The following is a 17,952-nucleotide window of genomic DNA, read 5'->3' on the forward strand; positions in this document are numbered from 1 at the left end:
GTACTTCTTTAAAAATTGAAGATGTGGCATACATTTTGATAATGGAATAATGGAGACTCCCTACCTCAGCTATCATTTCTGTTCAAGACCATTAGGATTCAGAATATTAAGAGCAGAGCAACTGGGCGTTAACAGCCTGCGTTCAACATCTGTCATGCTGGAGTCCATTAGTGTTCAATTGCATGCTATTGTTTTTGGATTATTCAACCTCTTTCATTGTCATTGCTTCTGCTAGGGATTAATCAGCTGTTTACAACTACACCAAGTTTTGGAGTCATAATGAAAACAATTGAGCTATAGTTCTAAATAAATATACAGTATTCAGTCTCTAATGAAAAAAGTTACTGATTTATGAAAGCTGGTAACAATTTAATTAAGTTTGAAATCAATACAGATAATAAATCATTGTGTGGCAGGTTTGGGGTTTTTTTAACCTGTTGTGTATCTTATAAAATGATTGTATGATGTTTCCTTGTAAGTTTATGTAGATAATGGTTTTAATAATACAAGTACAGTAAAAGAAAGGTGTTTTGATTATGGGGTGTGGGTATATATATGGTGGCTTCCCTATCATTACAGTTGGTAGCAGAAATAATCCCTTACTGCCAGCAACCAGATTTCTTTTTTTCACATCCTTTTTTATTCTCTTTACTTATTTAGGGATATTTCTAAGATGACACTTTTTTTTTTTTTAAATTCACATAACATACACATATATTCTTCATTGTGATGTAGTAAAAAGGGCAGTTTTCAGATTATTTGTATACTTACATGTTTTTGTGTATGTCTATATCACAACCTATCTAAATATTTTTACAATCATTAGGTAAATTCATAGCTACATCTGAACTGTTTAAATATATTTAAATTATTTTAATGACATTAGATTTGCAGAGAGGTGAATACATAATCCCCATTTTTGTCAAGATACTACTCTCTCTGCAATGTTATGTACTTTATACAACATGAAAATTGTGAGTGCTGAAGAATTTCTAGTAATTAGAGTACTTATTTTGGTACCACATAGTGCAAAAGAGTAGTATTCTCAGCCATATACAATTAAGGTATTTCTCCTCTGTTTCATTAGAACAGTTATTTCTTCTACCCTAAATACTATCTAACCAGAATTTTCACATTTTAATGTACAAATACTACAATGCACAGATTTTTTTTTTTCCTGAGTTGCAACAGATTATCCATTGAAAGGATCTTTTGCTTAACTGCCCAGTCTTGTGGGGCCAGCCAGACACTACTCCAGATGGCAAGTTGTTAGGGCTGGACAGAATGGCTTTGGAAGACTTCTCAACAGATGAAGGCTGGCTGTAATGTTTGGATTTTACTGTTTTGTGTTTTTTTCTGCCTGTAGTTCCCAGGGTGGGAAGGTACTGGGATGGAAGCAGAGTGCCGCCCGCCCACCTGCTACCACCTGTTTAGCTTCTGCAGTTTCTATAAAGCCTTGTGTCAGTAAGACACAATCATTGCTTGCCGGCAGGAGTCAAGAAAGGAGAGATTTCTGTTATGAAGTTACGTCTTCACTTTGCAACAGTGCATCATTTCAAAATACTCTCCTAAACTGAATCAGAACTTCTTTCATTTGAAATGGTTATTTGGAGTGGATGTGTCCTTAATCCATTCAGATCCTTTTTGAATCAAGTGGACCATTTTCTTCAGTAACATACTTTTTGAGAATGGAGATTTCATTGTTTTCTATCTCTTCGAGTTCAAACAAATTAAAAGAATGAAAACATAAGACATTAAAACCTCTTTATTTTTATTTTTTTTTTAACAATAAGAAGCGATTTTCAGACATTTCCAGAAGAATCAGAAGACCTTTCATTTTATTTTTCTTTTCTTTGAGATGCTGAGAAAAATATTCCGTCATTGATATCTGGAAACAGATTCAAGAGGTACGCAGGCTGCTCACTTGAGTGCTTTCCCTACTGCTCTTTAGATACCTAATTTTTAAAAAGTAATCTCTGTGTGTGTGAAACTGAAGCTGCATTGAATATGAAAACCTGTAAATCCAGTCATTTGGATTCAGGTGTAGAATCAAACATCCAGTGCAGAAGTGGACCAGGCTGTGTTGTGAAGTGCAGTTCGGAAAGAATGGAGAATGCTGCCAAGAGGAGACTGGCTGCCAATGCCAGGGAGAGAAGACGGATGCAAGGACTGAACACAGCCTTTGATCGTTTGAGAAAGGTGGTGCCACAGTGGGGTCAAGACAAGAAGCTGTCCAAGTATGAGACCCTTCAGATGGCTTTGAGTTATATCATGGCTCTCACTAGAATACTTGCCGAAGCAGAAAGATACAGTACTGAAAGAGAGTGGATTAGCCTTCACTGTGAACACTTTCATCCGGAGAGCTGCCACCATTACACGGGACAAAAAATGGCAATGGACAGTGATCCTTATGCACAGCGAATATTCAGCTATCACCCCGAACACTTTCAAATAGCTAATTAGATCTTTTTATGCACTGAGAATATGCCACAGGCCAGATGTGTTATTTAATAATTAGCAAGAGTTAATCTGCTTGAATAAGGTAATATTGGCATTATAATAGCTCGGTCTTGTTTGCATCTTATACTAATTTGACAAAATAAATTTGCTTTGAGAACTTTACATCAAAATGCATTTAAGAAGATTGAATATATTTAATGCTGGTGGAAAGCATACTTTTAATTTGAAATCTTTCTGACAGTTGCTTCCTTGTTCATGTAGTTCATTTGATCCTTTTATTAATTAAGTTTTTGGTGTTTTGTTTTTTTTTTTTTTTGTAATGAATGATGATACTATTTTCTACAGATCATGGGCCAAATTGACCTGTGGTGTAACTGAATGGACTAACACCAGAAATTAACTTAATTCCATGTTTTTATTTTTATGTCAGTTTTAAAGTTATTCTTTGGTTTGTTTTCACATAAATGGCTCCCATGGAAAAAGTTTTATAATGTTTTGGAGTTCTAGTCCTCAGAGAACTAACTTTCTTAAACTTTGTAAGTTTAACATGTGGGTTCCAAAGTTGCGTAGGTTTGCTTTAATCCTATTTATGGTGTCTCTTGTATGCTCGAAAAAGAGCTAGTATCGAGTCATGGAAGGAAGGTTTTTATTTTCAATGGCTGTAAAAGCACATGTGATTGCATACCATAAATGAGAATGCTTGAGTGAAAATAATCTAAACTTCTAGATTTTTTTAGGCTTTAAATGTTTGGATTTTAATTTTTAGGCTTATGTTATCTGGAAACAATAATAGATTTTGTAAATCGTAAATAAAGTGTTTTCTATGCTAATGTCCTCGCCAGCTATCTGAAATTCCTACTGTAGGAATTACTTACTAGTGGATTTCCTGCCCCAGGTGTTGCACTACTACCATCATAGTCCTGGCAGTTTAATGTGCAGAAGGATCAACTAGCAAATGATGCTTGCTTCTAAGTTAGAGTAAGAAGTGTGTTTTATGTACCCTCTGAAAAACAGACTTTAAAGATAAGAGTTTGGTAGAAAGTTATAAAGCCTTCTGCAAAGCAGTTGAGTTCATTTCAGCCCTGGTGGCGCCCTGAATGGCCTTTTGTTTGTTTGCTTCTTTCAGTTGTAGAAGTGGGTAGAAAAGGCAGAAAAGGACAGGAGGTGGGGAAGCTCGAAAAATGAGTAGAAGCAGGGCAGCTGGAGAAGCAGATGTGTTTGTAGCAGGATGTAGAGCCTGCAAAAGTTTGACTGCTGATGTCAGTTGTGATGGCGGCAGACTGTGAAGCTGAAGGGTACTGCTGCTGGTGCTGCTGTGGGGAGTTTCCAGGAACAAGCCCTTGCTACTGTTAGCCATGAGGGAGAAGGAGAAAAGGAGCTGCTGTCCCAGAACAGCTGTTGGTGGGTTTCCAGCAGGGAAGGTTGGCGGGTTCCCTGCTGGCTGCTGCCATGTCTTATATTTTAGAATTCTTGCAAATGACAAATGAATAGCTTTGATAGGAGTTATTTTTAACAATTAAGCAGCTTTCAGTGAAAAACAAAAGCATCAGTAGGAACTAAGCCCTGTTTTGGGAGAGCGGGGACTCTGCTGCAGGAACAGTTACATACAAAGATCTGACCTTACTGTCTGTCTTCTCTCAGAAGTCTTATTGACGTTTTGCCCTTGGTCACCATCATGCAGACTAGTAGGCTTCCTGAGGCGCAAGTTGGACTGTTCATGGAGTGAAAGCTGCTGGGACAGACTTTCAGGCTAGGTTAAACACATGTAGAAGAGGCACTGTATGTTCTGAGCAACTCTGTCCTTTAAACACTGGCATTCAGGAGTGGTTTTTATGTATATTTTAGCCTCTCTAAAGGTAATGAATTGTGTTAATTATTAAAATATGGGCTTTTGCTTCTTACGAATTACATTAGGTCTTTATCAGCAAACAGAAAGTGGATTCAGCCTTCTGGGAGTATGAAGTTATGTAATGGATTTATTTGCAGAATTATATATAGAGAGAATAGAATTAAATGTTGTCCATCATATACCCAAGTTAATACTGTTTGGATATTACTCATCAGTCAATATTACAGTTGATTTTAATAAAAATCAATACAATCCATAAATAATGTGCCATTTTACACTAATTCATTAACAAATAAGTAAACCTTAAGCAGACATTGTCTCACCTGCACTGCTAGCACAGTAATGGGTTTTCCATCCTGAAATGGGAGTATGATGCAAGTAAATCATGCAATTATATGACACGGAAAACTTGGCTTAGTGAAAGGTAACCTTCTAAATCTTAGGTGGGAAGGGTAATACAATGCAAAAGCATAAATGTCAGAGTAGTGTGCAAGAACAGTACTGATGTGTTTCTGCACTTCTGGCATATAATTTCATTTAGTGGGACATGACATTGCAGTTTATATGTAATTTACATAAAAGTACTTAACATCCATTTCTCTTTGGATTTTGTTTCTTCCATGCAGCATTGTAATTTAGCATCCACTGCATATGGTGATACATAGAATTATAAAGGTAAGGGATTAATATGCAGTGAATGATTAAATGGTGGTAAGATCACATAAAGAGGAACAAACCAACACAAAATATCTGTGGTCATGTTACCAAAATTCATTCAGAATGGAAACTGAAGTCCTAAAAAGCACTTCAGCGCAATACATTGCTTGTGAACACTTTGTAAAGCAGGTCTTTGCATCAGTCTCTGTGATTGAACAATATAATAAGATTATAATCCTCCTTCTCTTAGATTTGGTTTTGCTAGTGGGAGGTGAATGTTTTACTGATCTCTTTTATCTTGATGCTAATTCATAATGTTACTAGTGGAAACATTCTGATTTTATGTAATGCTGTAGTATTTTTGTTTCCTGGGAGGGTGCAGTGTTGAGCTGGAAGTTGGGTTTTCCAGTTTACTGTAGTACTGAAGGCAGCAGAGTAAGTTCTTTATAGTGTATAGGCAGCTGTCTGCCTATTGATGATGTCAGTGCTTTTTGGGGAGTCAGTTGGGGTGAGGGGGAAGTTTAATCATTAAAAATTCTTTCTGGAGGCAGTCTAAGAAGCAGATACTATCCATGCTGGTTTGGACTTCTCAAACTCAACAACTTTTCAGGAAGTCAGTTTCTTTTTATAGCTTTCCTTTACAAATTTCCTTTACAAATCCTTCAGCGACACTTTGTGGATGTAAACATGACCATTTAACTTGGGTTTGATTATTGCTTTCAAATATTTTTTTCCCTACTGGGTGTTTGGTGCTTGTCAGATGACGGCTGTGACCCTTGTTCTGTGCTGGACTTTACTGGTATGGGCACTTGAAGCCCCTTCCCGTTAGATAATTGTTGCTTCCAGCGGGCCTCCAAATGAAGTAAAAGTTGAATTGCTCAGAGCTTGGTGTGTTTTTAGTGACTGAGTTTTGTCTGCTCAGAAATTTTTGTCCCACTGAACAGCAGTGCAAAACTGAAATACTTCTATTTGTAGTGTCATTACATTGTAATTCTAGAACCACATTATTGTGAGAACATGGGGGATGATGAGAAATGCTTGTTTCATTCAATATTTGTTGCGTGCTACACATACATGTCACACTATTGAAATTCAGTGTGAAATTCTAATGAATTATTTGTGGGAAATTAACCTTTATTCTTGCAAAAGGTTCAGACTGCAGAATTTTCTGTTTGAAGTAGCTATAGATACTCAGTTTCTATGATTCTTTGAATCATATCACCCTGTTTTGACAAGATGACCAGTGTTATATTTGAACTGGAACTGGAGTGACATTTTTAGCTGCAGTAACTTTTCAGTGGCTGAAGGTGGAATTAGGGTAGTACATTCCCAAAATGTATGTTAGTAATGAAAAGTCAGTGGCTTCTTCCTAAGTATTGAGGTCAACAGTGGATATGTATTAGCATGTCTTACAACTTTAATTCATTCCCATTTTATAGGCTTTTTTTTTCCATCTCACCATTTATAAGATATTTAGGGCACAGTCCATCTTGTACTGTACACACATACAGAGCAAAGCTCAATTCTTGACTAGAATTCCTAAACGATGCTGCAGTACAAATTCTGAAAAGTAAAAATGTTGCCAACCTTAATTTTAGTGAAGTCAGTGACACTGCAACTTCTTTGTGGGGGGAAGCATGAGTATCATTAGATTTTTTAGTATTTAGCTAAGTTGCCTATACCTTGTAAAGTAGAACTTCCTTGGTGAAATCTTTGTGGAAGTCCCAACTGTGATATGGTTCACTAGGCACAGATTTTTAAAAATATGATTTCCAATCCAATTTTTGATTTCCAAAAATAAGTGTTTGCCTTAAGGTAGTTACCCTTGCACTTAGATTTCCAGCTATTTGAACTAAGCAATATGGATGCAATTTTCTGTAACTTAGGAGTTAAATTTAGCTAGATTTAAAAAATTCAATAAGAATTTACAGAACAGCTTCTGTTTGCTCCAAATATGTTCAGCTGTTCTATCGCTACAAAATATCCAGGGAAAAAAACGAATGCACTGAGAATAAAGACGTGTTTATTCATTGAAGAAGCAGTCCAGTGTTTCCTATACACAGATATCTTGTAACAAACATTGATTTCACCTGGTACCTGGGCACTTCTTAAAAATGCTTTGTTTTTATAATTACATTTCAAGGAAATGTGGCTTTAAAAAAAACAAAGCAACCCCATGTATAATATTTAAATATATTTTCTACCAAAGAGTACATTTTAATATTGTCTACCCATTTTTTTCCTAATTTGTAATTCAGTTTTCATTTATACAGAAATTAGCATGCAAAATGTATCTTATACAGAATTTACTTAAAATGTCTGCATATGTAACTCCAGGGAATAAGAAGTTCATTGTTGAACGGCTTCCTGCAGCCCAGGGTGCATAGTCTTTTTCTTTTTTTTTTTTTTCTCCAAAATTTCAGAACATCTTCAGTATTTTTCCATTTCTTTACAAAACTGTGTTGCCTGCTGCTAACTGATTGTGTGATCCTAAAGGATGGTCAGTTTCTGAAAAGAATTTCCCACTGATCTAAATGGAGAATGCCACTTATATTCATAGCACATAGAGCCCGTTATTTCTTTGTGTTATGTAATAAATGGTCCTTCATATCTATAGTGGACTTGAAGTATAAAGGCATTAATAAAAGCAGCTTGTGTTGCTCAGAAGAAATCATAAAGTGTTTAGGAGCAGCTTTAGCTCATGGAGTTGTAGCTGAGCTAAAATGATCTTAAGAACATTGTCTCTGATGTAGCAGGCACAGAAGTACACAGAAATCAAGCCAGGTAGGAACAGAGAAATATAGTTACATGGGAAACCAAAATCAGTACCAGCAAATGCAATGTGCTGCGTCATTTTCCCCCCCTGTTCTCTTCTGTACCCAAGCTATAAGATCCCGCTTCCTTCAGGTTTACATCCACTGCTCATTTAAAATTCATTCCAAAGTCTGCTAATGGACCCTTATACAAATAATATGCTAAATCATTCAAGTTGAAAATGTATAGGGAAGAGTGAAATCTGATGTGGTTTGTGCGTTTGATTGGCCCTCATTTAGTTTTCACTTGTTCAAGTGCTGGATGCACAGCTAAGGCTTGAAAACAGTCCTCTGTAACAGGTCTCCAGTGCCCTACTGCACAGAGCAACTGGGAGTGTTGGTCTAGACCCAGTAAACTGGTGTTCCAGGGGGAGTGTGTGGGCTAGGCGACCAGTGCAATAGACAGTCTGTATGGATTTTTGAGACACAATGGAGTTTGGCTATGGGAGACTGTAGGTAGAAGTATATGCTCAAGCGTAGGCTTTGGAGGCTAATTCTCCGATACACTGAGAATCTGGCAAATCTATTGCCCTTTAAAACATAGTGTTTGCCCCAAAGATTCATTGGCTTCTGCTCTGGTATCCCTGAGAAAACTTGTTCTTTCAAACTTTGATGAGTGGGCTGAGGTTATCAGAAAAAGAAAGCATAGTTTAAAACCAAAGCAAATTGATATTAGAACTGTTTAAAAAAGCAGCAACTGTATTTCACAATTAACCTGCTAGAAGCATGGCTAGTATAAACTTGACAGTATTTTATGATTTTCTTCTAGATAATGTAAGGTCTGATTCCATTAACCAGCTGTCACAGTAAAGCTCTGAGGAAACCTCTGGTCTTGTTGCACACTTTCAGTTACTTGAACACTTGAAGGACACAGTTTTGTATGCAACACTGAAGCATTTATTTAGGCTTAGGTAAGACGAAAGTAAATACATTACTGAACAGGCAGGTGTTTGTTTTTTTCTTTCGTATGCACTTAAAATATACTCAAAACTGACATTAACATTTTTCTTCCCAGTGAGAATGACTTTGGATCAAAAAATAAAAAATATCAACTTTAATCAAGAAAAAATTACAAAATAGAATTTTAAGGCTCAAAGTGATTATCTTTGTATTGGAAATAGTAAGGCAATTAACAATTAATCACTTCTCCAATATGTAACAGTTAAAATATTCGGTTGGGTCTTGCTAGTAGTTTTGTACAAAGACATTTTCCATAAAATAATGCTTTTAAACCTGGTAGCATTAAGAACACAGTTCTTAAAGGAATTCTTATTCAAGATTTGTTGCTTTGAAGTACCTATGATTACTGTAAACAGTTGGGATTGGCAGTTGTTTACATATCAAGATAAAGACTGCAGACTTGGCTTTTTGTATTTGCAGTGTATGCTCTTATCTTCTCATGTTAGCAGACATGAGACATTCAGAAGGTGTGTTCCACCTTCCATATGGAAGCTGTTTTAAGGCAACAAGTCCAATGATATCAATGCAAACTGCTTTGTGATGCTGCTGAGGACTAGGTTTGCACCAAGCTGGACCAGAATTTTAAAACAAAGGTAATACTTTTGCTTTTTAGAATTGCAGCACAAAAGTTGTCATTTCTGCTCTTTGAAATACACTGTGCCTCTGTGATTGTATACAAAACTGGAACTAGAAGGAAACGGGAAACTAAATAAACCTACAAGATTCTGAATCAGAAAACAGTGAGAGGTTACAAATCTGAGCATTTCTCTGTCTCACTGATAAAATGCTATGCTCCACATTGTGGTGTTTTAATGGACCTTGGAAGCTAATAACTAATGCTGACTTCAGTTGAAGTTCTAACATTGATTTTTGTTGTCACAGTAGCCTGCCCTGAATAAGAGGATGAAACGCTATGTTAGTGTGAAGTGAAATTGGTTATTCAATTAAACAAAAACAATGAACAGCCAAGCTGTTCAGGAAAGGAGCACAGTTGCATAAGCTCTAGTGCATCTTGACATATGATAAGATAGTGCTGTCCATCACAGGACAAGAACTCAAACAGCATCACGTTTTGTGACAACTTAGTGTTGTCTCTGCTGCTTACACAAGCCTTTCCCCCTTGCCTTTTTCATGAGTTAACAAACACAATTTTTGTGTCTTTTTCTAGCAAGTCTTCTTTGTGATGAGCACATCAATACTACTAATTAACAGCGTTTACATCCATTCACATAAGCTTCCCTTACATACTTTTTATGGGCTCAGTATATGCAGAGAAATGTCCTGTAGCAGTTAATGAGCAAAATTTAACAGCTACAGACCATTTGGGATCAGATTGTGATTTTGTTTGTAGCAATTAACGAGCAAAATGTAATGACTACAGACCATTTGGAATCAGATTCTGATTTTGTTTGTATCAGATGCACTGAAAATAATTGAAATTACTGGCTTCTGCATTATGTGGAGAGATGTGATGGGCAAACTTTTGATCCTTTTGGTTGTAAATACTGCTAAGGAGAGAATATTGTAGTTCAGCTTACAGTTTTGTTGATCTCTCTCTGTAGCCTACCCGTCATCTGGGGCCCCTTCTTGAATGAATAAGAATTAATCCTCCTCACACAGATTTTTGGGAAAAGTCTTTCAACAGTAGCTTCTTGTCCTCCCACTTACAAAAAACTGAATGTACATTTTAAAAAAACATTATCCCACTTAATCCCCTGCTTCAGTTCAGGTTGTAATGATATAAGTCTGGAGACATTCCGCTGAAATCATGGAGAAGAGGCTGAAGATATATGATTTACATATTTTCTCTGTGCACTGTCTTTTAATTTGTACTGAGTTTTTGGGTGTGTTGTCTGATACTGAAAAATGTGAGGACCACTACCACTGTCAATAATATTAACAAGTGTGATTCCAGCACTGGTAACCAGATACTTGCAAATAGTAAGTACTAGTGTTCCTTTCTTCTAAACTACATTCTTCTAAACTCTGATTAAAATGACCCTCTTGTAGCTAGAATTGCCTATTAGTATATATCCCAGTCAAAAAAGAAAAAGTTTGTGCTTGCTTGAGCTTAGTTTCTGCGCAGTCAGTAGGTAACTTAATCCACACAGGGTGTTCAGACAGGCAGTGGAAAGTAAAATAATTTAGCAAGTATAGAGTGATTTAGGTCTGAAGGAACCTCAGGAGGTCATCTGGTCCAACCCCTCACTCAAAGCCAGGCAAGGGGCCACAGGGGAGTTCTAAGCAGACAATTGCTTGACTAAACCTGTGAAGCCTGATGGCTTGTATGCAACTTGGAGTACTTTGTATCAAGATCTACTCTTCAGTTCTGGCATGAAATAATGGGAAGACCAGCGCTGTTGGTAGGAGTAGAATTTGATCTTTCATGTCTTAATTTCCTCCCTTCCCACTTCCCAACAGCACTGGAATAAATAAATAAAATCCAATAATTTTTCTTGGATTATTTTCCCAAGAATAGTTACTAATACAGGAAACTTTAAATTTTGGGTTGACCAACTCTGACTCAGTCTAGGTTTAGTTTTGAAATCCCTAAACAATCCTAAAAACAAGTGAAGATAAGAAAGATAAGAGGAGCAGGAGGTTCTCTGTCCTGGAAAATCACACGCACAATGTGTCTTAAGATGGGCACTCCGTAACTGAAGAATGAATTATAACTAAAGAAGTTCACTTCCTCTAACCCCTTGGGGAACCAACACTTAGAGACAACATAATCTGTATTTGTAGGAAACCCGACAAAAGGCTGTCTCTTTCTCAGTCTCTGGCTATATCCAGTATCCTTTTGCTTTTAAGATAACTTCTCATTGTTTTCTTTGCATATGTAATTTTTTTAAGTTACGTTTTTAAATTTGAAAAAATCCAAATAAGGTCTAAAATGAAAGTTTTCTCTTCATCGCTGTGACTTTGATCAGGACTTTGTTGCATGCTGCAGCCATGTTGAAAGCAGTAAACAACTGCTAGAAAACAATGTCCAAAGAAAAGGGATAGCAGTAATTGAAAGATGAGGAAATAATCTTAGATATTCACAGACTGTAAGTCCTGGGAGGTATTAACACAACCGTATAGATGCTAAATAAATCAATTGTGGTGTTGTCACTTAACACCTTCTATTGCACTTTCATTAAATTGCCTTATTTATTACTACTATTAGTTACAGTAGGTTTTTTAGCTGTTTGCACAGAACTGTTGCTTAACTTCATTACTTTTTTATATCAACAGAATTTTCTCTCTCTTTATAATAGACACCACACTTGTGATCGTTTCCTAAATGATGGTGAAAATTTAAATTCCACCAGATTGTAATTCCTTTTCAGTTGGTTAAAAAATGAGCTAGATAGCAGATGCACTTTTCTTTTAGTCACATTAAAAATTAGGAAAAAGAGACTGATATTCAAAAACTGTGAAGTTACAAGCTTGATACTATCTGTGTTTAAAGGCAGAGAATCACTAACATTGTAAAGAAAAAAGGTATGAAACACATCTGGAAAATAATTTCAGCTATGGGCTCTAGCAGACAACAGGAATTTTGGTTTCCTATGTCAGCGTCCTATGCACGTGCCCTGTACCTTACTTTATGAATCCTTACACCATGAGTACACAGTTCATGGAGTACACACACACAAAAATATAAATATATAGGATATACAGCTGTACCTACATGAAGTGCTATATTTATCTAGTCTTGAGTTCAAAAATTCTAAGGTTATCTGGCAAAATAACATAAAAATGAGTTACATCTTTTCCCTTTAACTTGTGCTTTGTGATTATCTGGCATGTTTTTTAGAACTACATTCAAAGTCTTGTTGTTTACCCTCGTTCAGGATTGTTGTTATTGTAATGTCAACATTTTCACTGGCAGTATTCCAGCTAAACATCATCCGTCCTTAACACGGCTTGCTACAGTACTGTAGCTTTAAATCAAGCAGTAATAGTGGTATTGGCTTTTAGGTGCTGAAAACTATGTTTACTATGTAATTCTTAGCAAACTACACAGTACTGAATTTATTGCACAACACTCCATACCACAATTATCCTGCAGTAAAATAATATGCAAAAGTCTCGTATGATATGTTACTTGCAACATTTGCAGCAGCAGTACACTTAATTACAAACAAGTTGCTTGTAAACCTTGAGCATCTTGACTTGTACCTCTTCCCCACCCCTACTTCCCCCCCCCAGTTCTACTGTCTCTGCAGGTGTAACTGGAACAATTGTTTGTTTTTCAAAGTTCTTCACTCTCCACCACCTTGTGGGTTGGGGATGAAAACAGCATAGGGCTTTCAGTAGTTGGGAAGACAGAAAAAATGTCGAGTCCTTGACCGGTAAGGTTTGCATACCGGCTGCCACCAGGTCGAAGCTTTATTGGTTGCGGAATTTGATGGTGCCACTGAGCTAAAGCAACAGAAACAGAACAGGCTGTATAAACATCTAAGTAAGTTAGCAATGAAACAGCAGAAGTCAATGCACACAACTGAAAAGTTGCTTCCAACATTCTTGAAGAGAGCACAGCATTGCTGTTCTGTTTTAGGCTCTGTTCCTTCAAATATTGTCAATATAGTTATATGTTGATATTTTTTATTAAAGTCTACAGATTAAATTCCATCCCTGTTCAATTCAATAGCAACGTTTACATGGATTTCACTAGGTCCAAAATTTAATCTTTGGAGCCTCCTCCAAAGCTCTTGCAATCAAAATTAAAAATATACCATAGCATGAACAGAGATGAACAAACTGGACATGGCTCTGATTTTGTATTATGACGTCCTCTGGAGAACTTGTCTTCCTGATATTTTTTTTTTCTGGGTGGTATTTCATTTCAAAGTAATAATACAGGGATATTTTTTTTTAAAGAAGTGATTAGAATTTTTATTTCCCTCTACTACTTAAAACTAGTATCACATTTCGTAGATTGTTTTAAAGATATTGAAAGATACGTAATCCAAAACCACATATTCAGTAATTTAAAAGTAACATTCAACATGTTCCCGTATGAACAAATACCATTACAATTTTGTAAGAATATTTAGCTATTATTTATATAATTAACAGTTATCATTATTGAAACACTTCAGAAAGGGGAAGTTGATATGATCTTTGCTGGTATTTATCCATACAAAACCTCCAGGTCTGCACCCAAACTGGACAAACTTATCTGTCAGCAATTAAAATGAAAGGGGAGAAGTTCAGGATACAATTCTCTGAGAACAGCTTAGTGTGGGAGACCTACAATCTACATGTTAAGCATTGATAGCAAGTGTCTTTCCTTGCTGAATCTTTCCATGCTGAATTTTGACGCTGTCTGTCTGGAAATACTTGGAAAAAAGCATCCTTTTTCCTTGCACCCCCCAATTTGTTTCTATTTGAACAATGCACTCATTATTTACTCTACTTTTTTTGTTTGCACATGTAATTGCAAATATCAGATGACACTTTCAATCCCCCAACCCCATCCATTCAAAATAGCACAAAGAAAAATGATTTCTGTCACTCCCTTTAGTGTTTAAGACTTCCAGAGTCTTTAGAAAATATGGTTGACATCAGGCAGCATTTATGACTGTCTGTCTTCTTCCTGTTTGTACCTTGAATCCTTCATATGAAAATTTAATTTGTGTACTGAAACATTTAGATACCTAAGGAGTTATTTTTCATTTTACGTGACCTTTTCTGAATCAGACTGTCACCAGCCCTCTCTTGAACATTACATTACTATTGTCTATATCACCACAAGGTGGCAGAAAACTGACAAAGATGCACTGGTGACTTGTGGTTATCCCTGATAATTAATTGGATTTTCTTTAAAAAATGAGAAACACAAAGTTGAAAACGTGTTGGGTTTTTTTTTTTTCGTTTGAGGCTATGGCTACAATCCAAGAGTTTGTGGAATGTTTTCTTTTATTTTGCTGCTTAAGTGATCAAAGTACTCTCTTGCTCTAGATAAATTGTCTTCAACTATTACATCTTGCATAGATACAGAGTAATTAAATTATGTGCTGTAGTTCTTGAACTGGGCTGGGGCCTTCCATGTCCTAGACAAGCATACTAGATGCAAACTAGCCTCCATTAATTAGGCATAGTTTGCATAATAATGCTCCATAGAAGAAGGGGTCTGCTTCCTTGTGTGCGATTTATTGTTCCATCTCAGGTCAGGGCTGTAGCACAGGCATGTGTCAGAGGGAACAGAGTTAAGGTTCAGCTTGAATACATGTTGATTATATGCTTATGGGCCTAGGGAATTTGAAAGGTGGAAAATGGGAGCAGAGAATATTGTACAAAACTCCTCCTCTGTTTTTTGTCTTTACCAGCTTTTAAACTGATGCAGAAGAGCTAATCAGGCCATTTAGCTGTATTGTGATACCTACTCCTGATGGCCATATTAAGCTGTGGCCATGCTGTGACACTTAATTTCTATTCCATGTCAAAACCAGAAATGTATGGACTAAGAACTAGGTGAGGGCTGGGACCAATCAAAGAGAATAAATTCTGATTTGTTATATTTACTAGCCGACACTTACCGTATATGTCAAGTCTAGCAGTACAAGAGACAATACCAGCTTCGTTTTTTGCAGACAAGGTATACCAGCCAGCATCTGCTTTCTTGGCAGGTTGAATGAGGAGGCAGGCATACCCGGTTGTATCTTGATGCATACTGGGAAAACAAGTGTTTTGGAATTAGTATTTCTCAAGAGAATATCAACTCTGAGATGTTACAATATGTACATTAAATATGAAATAGGTAAGTTGTAACTTCTATTCTCAAAGAGGTAGCAGTCTAAGACATTTATAGTCAATAGGTTGGCTTTCAGTATGTCCTCAGCCAATGATCAGAGTAGCTGAAATCTGTTCTTGCTCCTCTCAGTTGTGCAAAGCCATGGTGTGACAGTGTGAGCTAAATTGTTGCTCTCTATGTGTTAATATTGGAATCGTTTATTGAATTCCAATGAACTAACCCCATGCAAAGCTGCCACACATACTGCATTTTTTCCTAGTTCAGAAGTTGGAAGAATAATATAACAAAATACCAAGAACATTTGTACAAAGCTGTGATATTTTTCACAACAGCAACCAGAAGCAATCAGAAACTTTCGTATGGCACCCTTTTCCTTGAGAAACTGACTAAATGGCAAAATCTTAAAGATCTGTTCAGCCAACACTCTAAAAGAAACCTGCTTCATTATTCCCTCCTCTTCCTTGCTCTTCAGTGATCTAAGACCTTCTGGCTGCGATTTCCAGGAAAAACTGTTCAGTAGTATATCAGAGAACTGAGGCTCCTCTGCTCTTTAGGCTGTGGTTGGTCCTTTTTATCAACCCAAGTGTTTCCCTCATTATAAAGGAAGAGGTAGGGGATGAGCACATCGGAATACTTGAAGTTGCAGGAAGTTCTGAAATTTGAGGTTTTGTTTCCTTATGAACTGGAACGAAACATCAAACCACAGAATTTCATGTCAAGAGGACATTTTGTGCTTCTGACAGCTCTTAACAAAAAAGGGAACATTTACCCTTTGCTTCCTGCACTACATAATTTGCTGTATTCTGGGAGTGGGGTAGTACAGAAGTACAGATATGTTCATATCATGGTACAAAAAGGATCTCTTGGCTTCAGGCACAAAGATAATAGTGACGCAAGACAGGGACAAACAAGGACAGTGCTGTCCATTGCTCCTGTGTGTCTATGTGGAACAACTCAAAGCCTTGGAGTGGTCATGACAGGCTGAAATAGCAGAGGCGTTACAAGCCTTGTCAGCTCCTGGCATTGTGAGGTGTGGGAGGTTTCCCTTAGTCATTCCTTTGCTGAGCTCAAGCAAAAACTTGTTTTCTAATCTTCTGTGAAACAACTGGAAATGAGACATTTTTAGAGCAGTTGTTCATTTTGCATTAACTACAGTGTTTGCGTGTGTATAACTGTAATTCCTGAGAAAGTACCAGTACTTGAAATAAATCCCTGACTAATCTGCCTAGAGGCAGAGGAATAAAGGCTACAGGCTATAGAAGATCAGAGTCAGGTGGGCTTTTTGGAGAAGGACAGCAGTCCCTGAGTGGGGACAGGGAGACCACTGCAATATTTTTTCAAGTAGAAAGCTTTCCCTCATGATAGGTGTGCATTCATAACAAGTGCTGTTGTGGACCCAGTTTTCTTTACAGATAGCCTGCAGGGTATGCATGTGAAAATGTACTTCTGATCTCAGAGATCCAATGACTGCATCAAACCGTTAGTTGGAGCCAAGTGAAATAAAATATTAAAAATCAGTTTTATGCTGAAGTAGAAATCTTTAAGAAATAAACAAAATCAATTATTTCTCATTAATTACAGCCAGGCACATTATTTCATCAGCTTTTCTTTTGCAAAACCTAAAAAATAGTGATGCATTTGAATGGAAGAGGTGAACCCAAACATTGTTGTATTTTATAAGCATGGATCAAAGTCTGCCTGTTTGTCACCAAACTTTGTTATCAGCCTTTGTGTCTGACAGGCTAAATTCTATTATCCCGTGCTCTGGGGCATCCAAAACTCTGTTCTAACTGTTTGGAGTTTGAATTCATCCATAATTAGAACTAAACTGAGGGAAAAATAGTTCAGAGAGAGAATAAGGTGCTAAAATGCATTAAAATACCATATCATAGTATTGCTGATAAGAAGATGCATATGCTATATCAGGCCTATGGCCTGAGAGGTCTATCAGCACTCTCTGAAGCAGTGGTGTATTATGTTCCATGCCTTTATTCTGAACCAAGGGAATAGCTATTGTTCATCTCACAGTGAGACCTTTTTAAAACTTTATGTGGGTGAAAGAAGTTGTTTTAAGAAGACCACCACCTGTCCTTCTCACACAGGTTTTCATGGAAACGATGGGTCAAGCCACAAGAAACTCCAGGCATGGGTATGATAGCACAGTACCTCATCCTCTCTCTGTTTGATGGGATGGTCTCGTTATCCTTCTTCCAGTAAAATATGGGGGGTGGCATTCCCACAACTCTGCACTCTAATCTGACGGGGTACCCTTCAGGAACACCACAGTTCTGAAGCTTCTCCAAAAACATGGGGGCTTTTTTTACTTCCTTTGCTGAAAAAAAAAAAAAAAAAGAATTATTGAACAACAGATACTTTATTCTTTGTTTTGCTTTGAACAGTATGGTAGTGCATGACCCAAAATTATTCCTGTGATATCAAAATAGGTTGTGAATTTTTAATGGGAAGTT

The 17,952-nt window shown here is 36.9% G+C and overlaps 1 protein-coding gene and 1 long non-coding RNA gene across 3 annotated transcripts in view; one reads left to right on the plus strand and one right to left on the minus strand.

Moving 5' to 3' along the window:
* Positions 1 to 17,952, plus strand: part of LOC130154931 (uncharacterized) — a 30,811-nt gene that overhangs the window by 10,136 nt on the left and 2,723 nt on the right. Inside the window, exon 3 of one of the 2 annotated variants that reach the window (XR_008823887.1) lies at positions 17,587 to 17,633. This is a non-coding gene — a long non-coding RNA (uncharacterized LOC130154931). Of the gene's footprint in view, positions 1 to 1,366; positions 2,013 to 17,586; positions 17,634 to 17,952 lie in introns of those variants that run through there. The other variant, XR_008823886.1, reaches the window with a different exon arrangement.
* MYPN (myopalladin) overlaps positions 9,340 to 17,952 on the minus strand; it is a 52,124-nt gene continuing 43,511 nt past the window's right edge. Inside the window, exons 17-19 of the mRNA XM_056351646.1 lie at positions 17,651 to 17,816; positions 15,270 to 15,403; positions 9,340 to 13,149 (exon numbers count right to left, since the gene is read on the minus strand). Coding sequence (XP_056207621.1) covers positions 12,980 to 13,149; positions 15,270 to 15,403; positions 17,651 to 17,816 — 470 coding nt within the window. The 3' untranslated portion in view covers positions 9,340 to 12,979. The remainder of the gene's footprint in view (positions 13,150 to 15,269; positions 15,404 to 17,650; positions 17,817 to 17,952) is intronic.

Source organism: Falco biarmicus, chromosome 9, assembly GCF_023638135.1.
Source record: "Falco biarmicus isolate bFalBia1 chromosome 9, bFalBia1.pri, whole genome shotgun sequence".
In the NCBI taxonomy this organism is placed as follows: Eukaryota; Metazoa; Chordata; class Aves; order Falconiformes; family Falconidae; genus Falco; species Falco biarmicus.